Below are 15,348 nucleotides of genomic sequence, written 5' to 3' on the forward strand. Positions count from 1 at the left end.
TATTATTATTACAAATTGTATATTCAAAAACCTGTACAAAAATATTTAATATGGCGATAGGACGTTACATTGGATGGAATGATTTCGAACATTATCACAATTATGAGGCACAATATATTATATGAAACAATATTGTATAGCTCCCTTAGACAAATTAACCGATATACCGATTTTCTTAAACGTCACTTGTCTAAGGAGTTGTATAGTAAAAAATCCATACTAAATACGAATACCTATCTTACAGACAATTGGAATTATTTTATAAACACTGAAACTTAACAGTAAACACACTACAATAAGAAAAAATTGAAATCACACAAGGGTACGGTCAGCAATAGATTAGATTTAGCTCTAACCCTTTTTTTTTAATCTAATGTTAATTTTTTGTTGTAGCTTTGAAATACAAAGTCCCGATGTTGATTTAGGTAAATTTCAGAGTAAGTTCTTCCTTTATGCCTTGTCTTGTTATAATTTAGGACTCATCAGATATTTAATAATTACAAGTTTCATGATAAATATTTAACAATTTCATGTTTCATGATAAGTTAAAAGTGTTTTTGAGAAATGTCTATTTCTTGCACCACCAATCAAGAATCGAACATTTGAATGGTTTAATACTCACTGTCTTATTCCACTAAAAAGGCGAATTATGACAGATTGGCCGAATTTGGTTGTATTATAAAAACTTCTACAAAATTACATGATTTTTTCTAAACTGACAGTAAAAACTATTGAGCACATTTTGTATAATTAATAAACAAATCTATTTTTTCTATAGATCACTAAATAATTGTGTTAAGCTAGCCACAGTTTCAACTGTACAGGGAAAATGGAGTGTGTTTTGTAGACTGTGAATTTTTACAGGCTAAATTCGAACAGTTTGCCTGTAAATTTGAACTGAACTTGGTAAACAGTATGCTGTGGCAGGTAATGGCTGCAATGAACTCTCCTTATATGGCTGTATCAATCATAGGTCCTGGGTGTGATAGCGCTTGTTTCCTTTCCTGTACAGCGGTGACAAGTTTCCTATAAGGTCCCAGGGGTAGTCCTAGAGACTTCATGTCACTTTCGGTGAGCAGCATGAGGGCATCAAGGTCTATTTGTTCGTCCTTAAACTTCTGGACGTACTGGGACAGGCCCCACGCTGTGAGGAATCGCTCTAAAGAGGCGTATCCTGATTCTTCCCCCTCTCCTTCTTCATCTGATGTTATTGTAGAGCTCTCTGTAATGTTAAAAGTAGAAGGAGTTATTAATTACATGAGTCGGATCAAAGTATTGGGATGCATAGTTATGCAGGTATGAATGAAAAGATTTGTGTAACTATGCATTTTTTACTAGCTGCTTATTTTATAACTTATATAAATGTGTTTTACATTTGATTTAGTTTAACTTACTTAGGTCTTGGAAGTAAACATTTGGATTATTTTAATATTAGGGTCTTTGTATCATCAATAATTTAAATAAGCTGGAACACACATAAATCTTAATACGGAGCAAAAGAATTTCTTGAGCCAATTTATTTTCTTTAATCGCATAGATCGTCCGATAAGTTTCGAATGACGACTTAATCGCGAGAATTACTAGGCAACTTCTAGTACTAGTTAAATAAATACTGTGTACATCTATAAAGTACATAATACAGCTATGTCTTACCTGACTGTGCAGACGTCCACTCAGCAGGCTGGTACGCGTGGCGCGCGGCCAGCGAGCCCGCAGACCCGATGGACAGGTCCTCACCCGGCGCCGCGCCGCCCAGCGCACTCAGGGTGGCTGTTATTGAGCGTCTGAAGAGGAATATTGGAGAGTCGGTTGTTGTTATTGTTGCAACTATATTTGATGTGTCTTTAAAAAGTGTTCATTTGTAAGGATAGTTCGGTTGTTATTGCGCTTGTATAAAATATGATGAGTCGTGTGCTCTTTGCTTTTGTGGAAACTGTGGAGTTGTAAATTTTCTGTTTTGGTTCGAATTTGATTATGAATCAAAAACAGTGTCGAAAAATTATAAAAGGCGATACAGATGAATGCTTGTTGTGCAGCTTAAGCAAAAGTGGACCTCTTACTGTGAACAATTAAGTAATAGAGGGTTTTCTCTTACTTTTTACTTGTAACTACTAACCTGAATGCTACACTACCGAACCCGGGCCTTTCGAAGATACTGGCTGGCTCCTGCAGCATGACCTCCTGACCAATCCCGCTGTCTTCGTTTACAGCTGTGAAGTCAGGTTGACTGGCCGACCTGTTCATAATTATATACCGTGTAAATAGAGTGGAGTTCAAGGAAAAAGGCGAAGAGGAGGAGATATAGGTATCAAGAATACATAGAAAACAAATAAAATCTCCTTTCCATACTCTCCCACATAAAACAAGAATTCCCATATCCTATCGGAATTTTTGCCTTTATCCTCCTTATTACCTTGTAAGCGTAGCTTTCTTCTGCGCCGGCTCTGGGGGTTGTTCAGAGAAGACATCGGTAACATTCTGCCGCTGCTGCGGGCCCGCGCCAAACGTGCCCACGTACATGACTTCAGAGTCACGCCGCACTCCACTCAGAGATGTAACCGAACGACGGCCTGTCGTCTCTATCTCTCCTACCTGATGAATTGATAAATGAGTGTATATTGTGAAAGGGTTCTTGATTTCCTTAGAGATTACTAGCGTTTGTGAGACAAAAGTTGTTAATAACTAATTGGCCAACCCTGGGACGTATTTTATGTTGAGTTTAAGGGACCACTAATCTTTAAGGGTAAGGCTTCTTTAAGTTACTTTCGGAACTGCGCAAATCATGAGCAAGGGATGCTGTGGCGCTGGCAAGAATGGGATAGGGGATTTTTAATCCGTGCGAATCCATAAAAACATGAAAACAGAGTAGAGTAGTAAATAATAATTAATTACTAACTAATTAAATTATACTAATTATTAGGTAAAAACCTTTTCCTGTAAAAATAAGGTAAATTTCATAAAGACTCTCAGACAAGAATTTGCGGATCACTTAAATCTTGTCCTACGCGGGGATCGAACCTAAGACACGTCGCGCTCACTAGGTTTGGCGTGATGACCTCAACCACTCGGCTATTCGTGCCATCTTTCTTTTTATCTTTCGTTCTATTTACCCACCTTAAAATCATCACTGGTTCCACTCCTGCCTACAGTATTGTTCCTCAGCTTGCTGGCCAGTGCCTTCTTGTACACAGCACCTCGACCCCGCACTCCTGAGTTCACAGTACCGACTAACGCACTGTAGGTCGGACGAGGTTGTTCGTCTGCTAATAGATTGCCTGGAAACCGAACGATTTTTATTGTTATTAAGTTAGCTGGTCAGAAAACAGTTAAGAAAGTGGTAGTACCACAAACTGAACTAAAGAACATTGATTACAATAAACGTCATTGATTTTTAAGCTTTCGACTCCTTTTATAGGATGGATAGGAGCTCGTGGCTAAGCTATAACCGCATAAGTGAAACGATCACAGGTTAAGCTATGCTTGACGCGGTTGGTCCGTAGATGGGTGACTATATTTGTCATAACGAGTTCCTCCGTGTTTTGGAAGGCACGTTAAATTGTGGGTCCCGGCTGTTATTCCTATATCTTTAACAGTCGTTACAGGTAGTCAGAAGCTTGGAAAGTCTGACAACCAGTCTAACCAAGGGGTACCATGTTTCCCAAGTAACTGGGTTGAGGAGGTCAGATAGGCAGTCGCTCCTTGTAAAACACTGGATCTTAGCTGAAACTGGTTAGACTGGTAGCCGACCCCAACATAGTTGGGAAAAGGCTAGGCCGATGATGACTCCTTTTATAGGATTCGAGGCTTTTTATGAACATCACTCAGCTTACTGAAGCTGCACGCAAGCTATGTTTTAGGTCGCTTTGAAATATTTGCTACTGAAATCTTTGTGTGTAATGATTCCATTTTAACAATTTTTTGTCAGCGATATCAACGTAGATGAATTGGACCATAATTGGCGTGGTCACGAATGTCGGGTAAAAAGGTGTGAAGCAACGTTTTAATAGTTAAATAAGTTAAACGACCTCAGATATTTATAGACATAGAGTTAACGAATATCTAGAGAAAATAAGTAAGTTAGTATACCAGAAAAGGATATATTGTCATTTGTTACCAGTTAAAGGTAATGCGCAAACATTTATGCGAGTTACTTCAAGCGCCAATGAGGAATCATACAGAAAAGAAAATGTTTCATTTTTCAAGCATCAAGTAGTATTCGAGAAAACATGGGCAACCTATCTATGAACAATTTTAAACCTGCGTTTAAACCTGAGCCAATGCGTACGAAACCTTGAAAAAGAAATTAATGTCACGCACTGCCGTTCATACACCAGCATTCTTTTTTCACACCATCTTCATTTATAAATCTAAATCCCCATATCTATAATACATACCATGGCTAGTAGATCTGGTCATCTTCTGCTTCAGGGCCCACAGCACGTTACTGGGACGATGCGGCATCGTGTGCACCTCCTCCGCGTAGCCTTGGTCCCACTCTTTAGCCAGTTTCTTCAGTTCCTTCTCCGCCATGATTTCGGCCTTACTCTGCCGCTTCTGGTACTGCTTATGAGACTTCTCATATTCTTTCTTAGCTTTTTCTTTTAAAGATTTCGCTTTTTTCCTGCAAATTAAGGTTAAATGTTTAGATCTAGTCAAGAAATCAAATAATTTTGACTGTCTTTTTATAAAGTCGGTTCTTGCTTTAAGTAACAGACTACGTCAGATGGACATTAGCATCTTTCCTGAATTTTTTGACACCAAACCTTTGGTTATTTCGACATTAAGATCAAAACTTCATCTTAAATCCAACATAATCTACCTCGATCTTTTTACGCGTACCATGTCATAATCATTAGCCCAATTTCACAAGTAATCGACGTAATTATGGGAACGTCTTATACAACGACAATTAGAAACTGTATCACGCACTTGTTTATACCGCGGCGTTACATGCTTATGTTAAACCCGTTAGCTTAACAAAAATTAAGGAAATCATTAACGCTGTCATGTATTACTTTAGTGTGAAATTTTATTACGCAACGTGATAAAAATAGTTAAGTTTCTATGCTAAAGTAGCTACAATTTGGTAAAAATCGGTAAAGCCGTTTCGGAGGAGTACGTTAACTAACATCGTGACACGGGAATTTTATACATTAGAAGAGATAACTGCTATGAATATCAAATGCTCGACTTACTTGTCATTATTCTCCAGTTTAGCCGTCGTCTGGTCCAAATATCTCAGGATATCGTCCCTCCCGTTGATAGCAGCCAGCTCCTGAGCTGTGTGCCCATCGACATCCATAGCGAAGACATTGGCTCCAAAGTTGACGAGGAAAGTGACGCATTCCTTGTGTCCTCGGGCCGCTGACAAGTGGAGTGCTGTGTTACCGAAGTAGTCGGCTTTGTCTGGCTCGCCACTGGAAAAGAAGGGTATCATTTAAAACTGTTTAGATACTTTCATCTATAAGTGGCCAAAAATGGCCATTTTTAATGCTGCGTTTTACGTCAGGACGACGTCGTTTTCCTTTAATGCGTCTCGGCAGTATGGATTGACCTTAAGAGTAATTAACCAATAATCCAAAAATTGACGTTGCTCTTGTCTATTGAACTATTTGTTACAGATTTACATTAAATATTGCACAACATTGAAACTAGTCGCAGTTATCAGCTTCAAACTTATATCTAAGAATCGAACAGCCATATTTTTTATTTATTTACAACAAAGTATAAATCAATAGATACTTTGTCTACGTCACAAACGCAATTATGCCTCAGATAAGATAGCACTAATATACATAAGTACAGCACCCCATCCGCGGTTAGTGATAATGGTAACACTTGATTAGTTTATCCATCGCTATTAACTCCTAATCAAATATTCTGCCAATTAGCTTTATACATAGAACTAGAGAATCGTTCAAATATGATTATGAATGTAATTTGAAAACTCTGATACTCCAAGAATTGCATCAAAAAAAAGTATTGCCTCTGGGCCTATAAGTAGAAGGTACATTTTTAACCTCCGACGCAAAAAAGGGCTTGTTATAAGTTTGACATGTCTGTCTGTCTCTCTGTGGCATCATAGGTCCTGAACGGTTCGAGCGATGTAAAATAAGCTAAATTTGTATTAAAGGCGAATAGTATGCGTTCTTAGACACTACACTAAGTGTTGGGGTAGAAAGGGAAGAAAGGGTTTTTACTGGTGGGATTTTTTCTAAACTTTATGTTATTTCATGCGCTAGCGATAACGAATCATTAAAATGTATTGGAGTGACAAGTTAAAGTCACGTCAAAAGGACATTTGAAGTTTGCTATCTGTTTTTATTAGTTGCAATGAAGGTAATATGTATTTGTGACCTTAGCCTAAGCTGAATGAATTGTCCTAATATTTAATTGACAAGCGATCGAACGATTCTTTAAGCGTTGACACTTCTATAAATGTTACTTGTTTACCTACTGCTACTATTGCCACCATTTTACCAGCCAGCGACGCGAGCGAAAGTTAAAGTTTTTTATCAACTGCAGCTAAATTCCCTCATTTGCATCTCAAGTCTAATTAAAAAAGAAGAATAGTTAAAGACTCACACACGTTAAGCTTAAACCATGCATAGACTGGTCACATTGTTCTGTATTCACACACCTATAAGTTTATATAGAACTAAGGTCGACGAAATCCCTTGAACGTCGACAAATAAATTTAAAATTTAATGCTAAGCTACTTTATCTAACAAAAATAACAGTTTAGTTGATTTCATGGTCGCTAAACGTGATTCTTGTGACAACGTCGATACTGTCGATGCTCTTTAGAATTAATTTACCAATTAACGATGCAATAGTACACAGTGTTAAAGAAAAACTAAAGTAAGATTTAGGTGTTGTATTGGGGACTATAATGTTTTAGAAAAAAAAATAAAGACTAGCAGTGATATTTTGTTGGGCTCCTACCAACAAATTTACGACCAATATTAATCATTGCTTATCCATATTGTTTAATTTCAATCACATAAATTTTATATGTTGTTATAACGCAGCGGCATTATATAATCTATGAAAATTTCAAGTCTATCACAGTTCAAGAGATGGAGTAGTAATAGACAGCGGTGCCTCAGAAATAGGGTTCCATTTTTCCCCTTTTGGTACGGAACCTCAACAGTCAAAATGGCAGCAAGGTCTGTTACAAATAATGTAATGATAACTATATGAAAAAAGTAGAGAGAGTTGTGTAACATTTGATAAATGAGTAGGGACTTCCGATATAACAAAAACTGCAGCTATTACAACATAAATAATTGTGGTTCCGGTGTAACGAATAACAATAGTTTAGGAATACATATTGTTTGGGTATTTTCACTGTCAAATTAATCGTAATGGCCGCCGCAGAGCTGTGGAGAGAAAGTGTCGAGGTGATTGATGGTTCATTGTCAATTATATAGGAAATACTGTTTTATGAGCCTATTCGTATTTGGATTTGGTTAACCGTGTATGATGTTGAGGTAATAAGTGTACTGAGGGACAGTTGATAATAGGTATATCAATTAATTTTTGGTGCTTTCAAGGCTTAAGCAATAATGCTTCGCTATGACTGACCAGGCTTAAAATAAAATCAGAAATGACTAAAAATTTAATTAATTAAAAAGAAAATCCGATGCTTGATTTAATTTAATTCGACACTAAAAATTCTATCATACAGTAGGTAAGTTGAAATCTAGTGTGACGTCATTTACCACCTTTTACCGATAAGGGACGTTATAAGCCTCGACTTCTAGACGTTTCGCGATCTTATATGTGTTTATCTTAGCAATTTCTTTTGAATATGTACCTGGCAGACTTATTTAAACTAACCTATTGTCCAATTTCATATTATAATCAAAATCTTTAAGAAATAAGCTAAACACTTGAAACGAACAGAAGTGTGAACAGAATATGAGTGGAATTTGAGCTCATTTCAAGTGAAATGTTTAGGACTCCGTTATTTCACTGTATGTCACATTTACATACTTAGTACTTCGAAGAAACTATGACCAAAAGGAGGTTCGTGACTGGAACAATAATTAGTGCTATTCTTTGACATGAACTCTTTGTAGATGGAGGCTATTGCAAAAGTTTGATGACACTGCAAAACACTTTTCTGACTAAGGAGTTTTTGTGCGCAAATTATATTTATAACCTCTTTTTTCTCTTTTGATTATACCGTAGGAGCGAACGGGTGTCCATGAGGATTCCCCGCCAAAAAAAATGATAGTATTTCATCTAAATATTTTCTCTTCAGCTCAATAAAAAACTCCTATTTCAATCCCTACAATTCCTTCAGCAGTAATTCCTTAATAAATTCTTAAATAACTTCCCGTCTTTTTGTCCCATGGCTAATGTATACAAAGACTTGATTCTTTATAAAAGGTAACTGCTTTACGTAACAGCGTTGTGTACCATTGTATAGTAAGCACAAACAATACGTGAAAGCGACAGTGAGTGATACCGCATTGTTCTCAAGGTAACCTTCTAATCAAGTGCATGATACCGCGATGATGTTACTACGGTTTTAAGTGCGGATAATATGAAGTCCACCATGTTAGATTTGATGAAATTAGGCTTCTGTTCAGGTGACTGCAAAAAGGAGGTCCTGAGATCTGTCTGTGCCTAGATTTTTTTTGTTTGTTACCTCACAATTTCGGAGTGGATGCGCTGATTTTGTTGATTCATTTTTTATTTGACGTGAAACAGCAGCAGTCTGTTGGTTATGATGTCGAACACCATATTTTTCGGAATAAAATATTTATATAGCGAACATACATTTTTCGGAATGGACCTGCCTTACCTACACGCAGAAAAGTGACAGGTAGGTCGTCTTTCATTCTCGATTTACTTAAAAACGTAGTTAATTTAGTTAGTTACTAAATCCATACGATTATCAACAGACAGCTAAAATATCTTCGTCAATATAATGTACCATAATGATACGTCAGACTTAGCATTTAGATAATATCAGAACTATATAACTTTAAAACTATTAGTGACAACAGCAGGTGTGGTACATTGATATTTCGTCTTTTATGGCCCATACTAAAATTAGTTTAGGATTTGCCAATGACAGAGATATAATTTGTGGCAGTGTGGCGTGATGACGATATCTTCGTTCGACTTATACAATAATCTGTAATATGCTACTTCTATTGCCCAATATAAAGTTATGTCGTATCGATATACAATTATATTTCTACTGTACATGTATATGCCAGTTACCTACCCCTCAACTCTCTTTGAATGATTTTTTTGGCGCCCTGGATGGTTTAGATAGTCACAAATCAGCCCGGCAGAGCAAAATTTGCGGGATTAGTTTACAGTTTCAACACTAGTTATTTGGGGACTTGAGTGATTAAAGATAATAATACCGAAAATATATCCAAATTCATACATTGTTGTAGGTGGGTATCTTTGCTCATATTTAGAAGAAAAATCGTTCGCTTTCGTTGATGTTTAAATTAAAACGACTGTACTTTATCAGTAAGAGAAAAACTAAATGAAGGACGCTTACATAGTAAAAACCGCATAAAGAAAAGCAACTACTTCGTCTTCGATCTTTACTTTTACAGACCACCACCATGTTATAATCTACAATGGCAACCCAAAATTACAACGGCAGTATCCTGATTTACAGGGATTACGATTGCTATCTTTCTCATTACAAAAAAGTAGTGTGACCTTACCCTCTCCCGCAGAGTAGTCGCAGTGCCTCGATGTGCCCCTCGAAGGCGGCCCACAGTGTGGGCGTCATGCCCGACTCGTCCTTGTTGTTGCATTCCTTACGAGTTGCCTCCCGGAGCACTTCTAGCAGACCATCCTTGGCCGCTCTGGAAATGATAAATACGTGATTAATATACAGCGGTTTAAAGTGATAAGGAGCTCCTCTTATTACGCGCTCTTTGACTTCTAGACAATTTTTGTGATGTTTTCTCCGAACAGAAACCAAAAAATCTTACACATCTGTCCAAAATAAGGTATTATAAAGTACCCGTACTGGATCCCCGTGCAACAGAGCAATTATGAAATTTTACATAAACACTTTTATATAAGTATCAATTCTTCTTTTATTAAATAGTAGGAGTACCCATTTCCCCATTTCGTCAAATCGAAGATTTGAATTAATAAAACTGAAAAATCCGATTAGATATTAGTACGACGTACGTGACTACTAAGTACAGGAAGAAAAATAATCTAAGGAGTTTTATAGCTGGTATTTTATAAAGTCAAATAGATTAAAATAGTTGGATGTTGGACGTTCTACGTCATAATTTTTTATAACATTGACGTGACAAGTGACGTCGATCCTATGCCTACGTGCTGCTGCTTGGAAAAGGCGAGATTAGGCTTCTGAATTTAAATAGTGTTAAAGGAATTACGTACAAGTACTAGAGGCTTTCTAGAAAAAAAAAGATGACAGAGACATTAGTTTTTTTAATGCTATCTTCAGTCGACAATAAGTTAAAGAAAAATGTGATGAAGGAACTGCCAAAAATGAATTATCATCTCTAAACAGTGTGACCAATTAAAATTAAACAATTATTTTATCTACCTTCACATTGTGAATTACAATATTACGAGATTATCGAAACGATATACGTAATAAAAAGGATTTTAATATAGTTCCGCTATAAATTAAGATAACGAATTATATAGGCACGATATTTTGTAAAAAAAACAAAATGTGAGCAGCCTTCTGTATTTCTAGATGCATATGTAACATACACATTAGGGCTTTTTTATATAAATGGTAAACCGATGAGTGTCGGTTGCACGCAGCTTACTTTTTTTGGTGTTTATCTCAGTATAATACAACTATATAATTACTTTTTAATCGTATGACTTTTGACAATGCTTTTAAATGTCAGTGACCTCTAGCATAGTGAGTCGTCACCAAGCAACCTTACACATGTCACCCATAATCAATACTACGTTATATTAACCTTCATATAATTATGACCCTTGTGAGCCATTAATTAAGGGTCAAAATCCTGTGTTTATTTTTGGCACAATATGGGCTACCCTCGGTAGTGGTGGGCAAGCGACCGTGAAGGTGCCAGGTAGTAATGGATATGCGACGTGGAATATTGTTTTGACAAACCACATTTTGAATTATGAACGTTTTCTATTTTTTTCTTTTATAAATTTTCACACTGGCAACTTGAGGCTGTTTGGTTTGAAATTAGAATCCAAAATGCATAGAATCTGTTTTTTTTAAGGAATTCCTGGCCATTAAAATACTTTTTAAATGAATAAAACAGTAAAATAGTTTCCTCACTGTATTATTTGTGTTCTACCACTCAATAATTTTGGGTTCTTTCGTAAACCGTATCAGTTACAATAGGATCGTTTATATTTTAGTACGTAGTCGTACTCACGTCACACAAATACCGATACGAAAAATTAATATAACGGTGTTTTCTCAGATCTGTTATCAACCCAGAAATATCATATCGACTTCAATCTTTTCATACAGACCTACCAGTTATTAAAGTAGATGCAACGATGATTGTAATCGATAACAAGGCTTTTCAGATTTGTTCCTGGCTGTTTGTAAATATCGTACGAATAATGTCGTCGCTGCTTCCTTTAGACGAAAAAACTACTGCTGTAGCCTGAGAAAGAGCATTTTTTACTACATTTTTTCTTTACAATAGTTAGTAGAAATTCTAGTTAGATCTTATCACCAAACTTATTATAAATCGCTTTTGTTCCGCGTTAATTATGTGTTAAGACAAGATACAATGTCTTTTCGATGTTAAGATAGAATTGGACACTCGTTTGACCTAAAAAAAATGCTTTTTTGGACTGTATCGGGAACGCGGTAGACCGGGTGTTGTGGCGACGTTTGTCAAATGACCTAGAAGAAAATGGCTTATACTGGATTCGGAAGGCGGAGGGTCAGATGTTGTATCACAACTTGGGGCTGGCCCAAGTCCAGCATTAGACCGCGATAGGCTTAGATAATTGACTGAGCTATACATTTATCATCGGCCTAGCCTTTACCCACCTATGTTGTGGTCGGCTTCCAGTCTGACCGAATTCAGCTAAGTACCAGTGTTTTACAAGGAGCGACTGCCTATCTCACCTCCTCAACCCAGTTACCTGGGCAACACGATATCTCTTAGTTGACTGGTGTCAGACTTTCAAGATTGAGCCATACATTGTTATGGCGATTAACACACTACCACGTACCACAAGCTATGTGTTGACGCATAAACGCCCTTACTTGTGGGAGAACATATCAGCATCATCGTGTGGTTTTTTAACACACTCCTTTACCACCTCCAAGATGTGGAGTCCTGCAACTGGTCCTATACGAGCAAGTAGGTCGACACGCAACATGCAATATGGTACATGTCAGTGTTATTAGCCTTAGATTAGTGGAACCGTGTGTCAGTTACTTCCCCATTCGGTGTTTCGAGGAAGCAAGCAGGAGACACGCTTCGCCTGCCGCTAAAATACAAAACATTAGGCATGTGTGGCTAACAGTTCAATGTCCCGCCGAATTTGTGGTTTGTCATGATCATGGCGAAGCTAATGTTATTGTAGGCGTTAGGGGATAGTTGTAATTATTTAAAGGGCTTATGAATAGCAGACGATGTTTAAAATTGCTATTCTTAAAACAAACTTTAGATTTTTCTTTGACGGTAGTGAAGGCCGTTCGACACAAAAAGAAAGTGACAGGTAATCATATTCAATTTACTTATTAATCAAAAGGTTAGTAGTTTTAATTAGTGGTAATAAAAAAGGAATATTAAGGTGAAAAATGATCCCAAAATAAAGAACTACGTATTACTGAATTTATATTATCGATATGGCTAGAACAATCCTGTATTGAACCTGATCACAAAACAGGACTATAAAGCCATACTTATCCTCGTATTTCTGAGAACCAATATCAGCAGACATTCAGACCGCTTGTCTCGTATATGTGCCATATTTGGGGAAAGGAATTCAAGCTTTCTGTGCCTATAGCAATACCAAACGTGAGAGCACAATGCTTAACGAGAGCCGGTTTTCAGAGGGATCGGGTCAGCGATACACTTTAGCCAGCGTTTTCGAAACTGAAGACATTTTTAAAGCAAGGGTTTTCTATTTAAGTAGATTTGCTGAATATCAGTTAATGCAATGCAACTGCGTCAAGAGTACTACCAACTATGGCTGTTAATTAAGGATGCTTAGGAACTTTAGACCTTTTTGAGATACATTTTTTTTTTGGGTTTAACTCCATCAGATGCGATGTATCCTAAGACGGTCCTTTTAGTTTAAAATCCTTTGTGATTGTAAAATGTAAAAAAAAACATCGCAAATAAAACAATGCGGATTGAGGAAAAACATTCAATTTAACAAATATTGGATTAGGATAGTGAGTGACGTAGTTCGGACTGATTTCCGATCGCCTTCCGCTTTTCACGTAGGTACGTGTAACTCACTGTATCGGCTTTGCCCGTCATATTAATAAATCAATTAAGCTATTGATATCGCCGCATCTGATAACGCGTAATCTCATTAATTATGCATCGTTCATTAATATTGTTCTCTATAGTGCATAAGGAGTCGAGAATGTGAAATATTTTAATGATTGCCAGATAAAGATACAAATTTGTACATAAATAGATTGTGTGCCTTAAAGTCCGAAGGTCTTTTCATTGAATTTTCGAGTTAGTAGATCTTTTGTTTATTCTGACATGGATCTTGAAGGGTGAAAATATTGTTCTTTTATCGTCTTTGTATAAATAGTAGCAGTTATTTTAGTTGACGGTAATATATGAGTTATTTTGTTTTCCTAGCTGGGTGTCGTGTGATATGGGCGATAGTCGATATCGATATTGATTTTCCGCAGATAAAATACTGTATACAGGTGATATTTATATGTTTTCATGCGTCAGATTCTTATGAATCATAGAAAGAGTATGTTAGATAGTTATTACAAAATACATACAAAATACTTAGGCGGCTAATGAAAGTGTTTTGTTTATATTTATTAAAATTTGATTCTCAATTATTAACAATGATTGGCATAGTAAGGTTTTACCAGTGCTTAGATGAACAAGTTGTAGTAATTATCGTAACCATGGTTACCTATGGTCATAACAAAATAATATTTTATCTAAATGCTTACATGTAGGTTATTTACGTACCAATGTTTACATAGCAGAGTTCTGCTGTCATGTATCTTAAACATCCATAAACCTAGACCGTATTCTTTCTTATTAGAATTCAACTAAGTGAGCTCGTAAATAGAGGATGAGTAGAACGCATTTATCGCTAAAACCTGAAATTCACTTAATGCATACTCAAATATTTAATTAATAATTGTTTAGAAAAGCGTAAAGAGTTATTTTAAGCAAAACGTAATATTAATTACGTTTTTATTTTAATTACATGTTTTATAATTCCATTAATACGTTTCTTACTAGCTTTCTTTGGAGATGCATTACAATTAGGTAATTAGTAACAATTACTCTTCAAATAATTATTGTAATTAGTTAGATCCCAACTTATGTAATTTTAATACTGGTGTAATTTTAATTATATCGTTTTTTTTTATTATTTTGCTAATTATTCATCGCCGAATACCTATTAAACGTTATCAGTGCTAAATACCAAAGAGTATCGATATCTTATCGATATATTTTAGTTGAGATAGTAGTTTTACTTACTTATGAAACCTGTCTGTGGTCATTTTTTTAGTTTAACACAATGCAGGAACCACAAACACCTCACAACGACAGCATGAAAGTTTATTCAACTCATTTTAAATAGTTTGCCACAGTCCAGAACCGCGAAATTGATAAGCTGAGAAAGTTTTCTGTTTTGTCACACTTCACACCTTAGTTAATTAGATTTAATACAGATTTTAACATTCTTTATAACTTTATTGAATTGCAATAACTTCCCATGAGTTTTTATAGCTACAGATTCGTTTTATTTATTTTATTTTATCAATACGTGTACAATAATAACAGAAACACCTGTTTCACTCAGGTAAAACACTGACTGTTGTCAAGACACACAGATGCAATACAAACTTGAAACGACCACACTGTTGAAGTTTGAATGAACGATGTGAATGAACGCACAGGTAACAATGCGAAGGCTGTTTTTCGCACAAAACGTTCAATGACCCTTATGACAAACGTACAAGTGGCCACGAATAGCGACATCTCTCGCATTTATGAAGAAATGTTTAAAGCGCCATCTGTTATTGAGTAAATAATTCGTGTTTAAAATGCATACAGTTACTCTGCTCGGCAATAGATGGCAGCACTACACAAAAATGTTAAGTTTTGTGACATGTTACTAAATTATCAAAATAGATTTTCT

General features: G+C 36.1%; 1 protein-coding gene across 1 annotated transcript; it reads right to left on the bottom strand.

Moving 5' to 3' along the window:
- On the bottom strand, nt 1-15,047 carry LOC113492087 (Usher syndrome type-1G protein homolog). Its single transcript, XM_026869384.1, has 9 exons — nt 14,685-15,047; nt 9,705-9,848; nt 5,196-5,417; nt 4,395-4,621; nt 3,115-3,275; nt 2,414-2,592; nt 2,117-2,236; nt 1,654-1,784; nt 1-1,222 (listed from the first exon to the last, which is right to left on the bottom strand). The coding sequence occupies exons 1-9, from the start codon at nt 14,705-14,707 to the stop codon at nt 951-953; spliced, it is 1,479 nt and encodes a 492-aa protein (XP_026725185.1). The 5' UTR covers nt 14,708-15,047; the 3' UTR covers nt 1-950.
- Between the last annotated feature and the right edge of the window lie 301 nt (nt 15,048-15,348).

Source organism: Trichoplusia ni, chromosome 3, assembly GCF_003590095.1.
Source record: "Trichoplusia ni isolate ovarian cell line Hi5 chromosome 3, tn1, whole genome shotgun sequence".
NCBI lineage: Eukaryota > Metazoa > Arthropoda > Insecta > Lepidoptera > Noctuidae > Trichoplusia > Trichoplusia ni.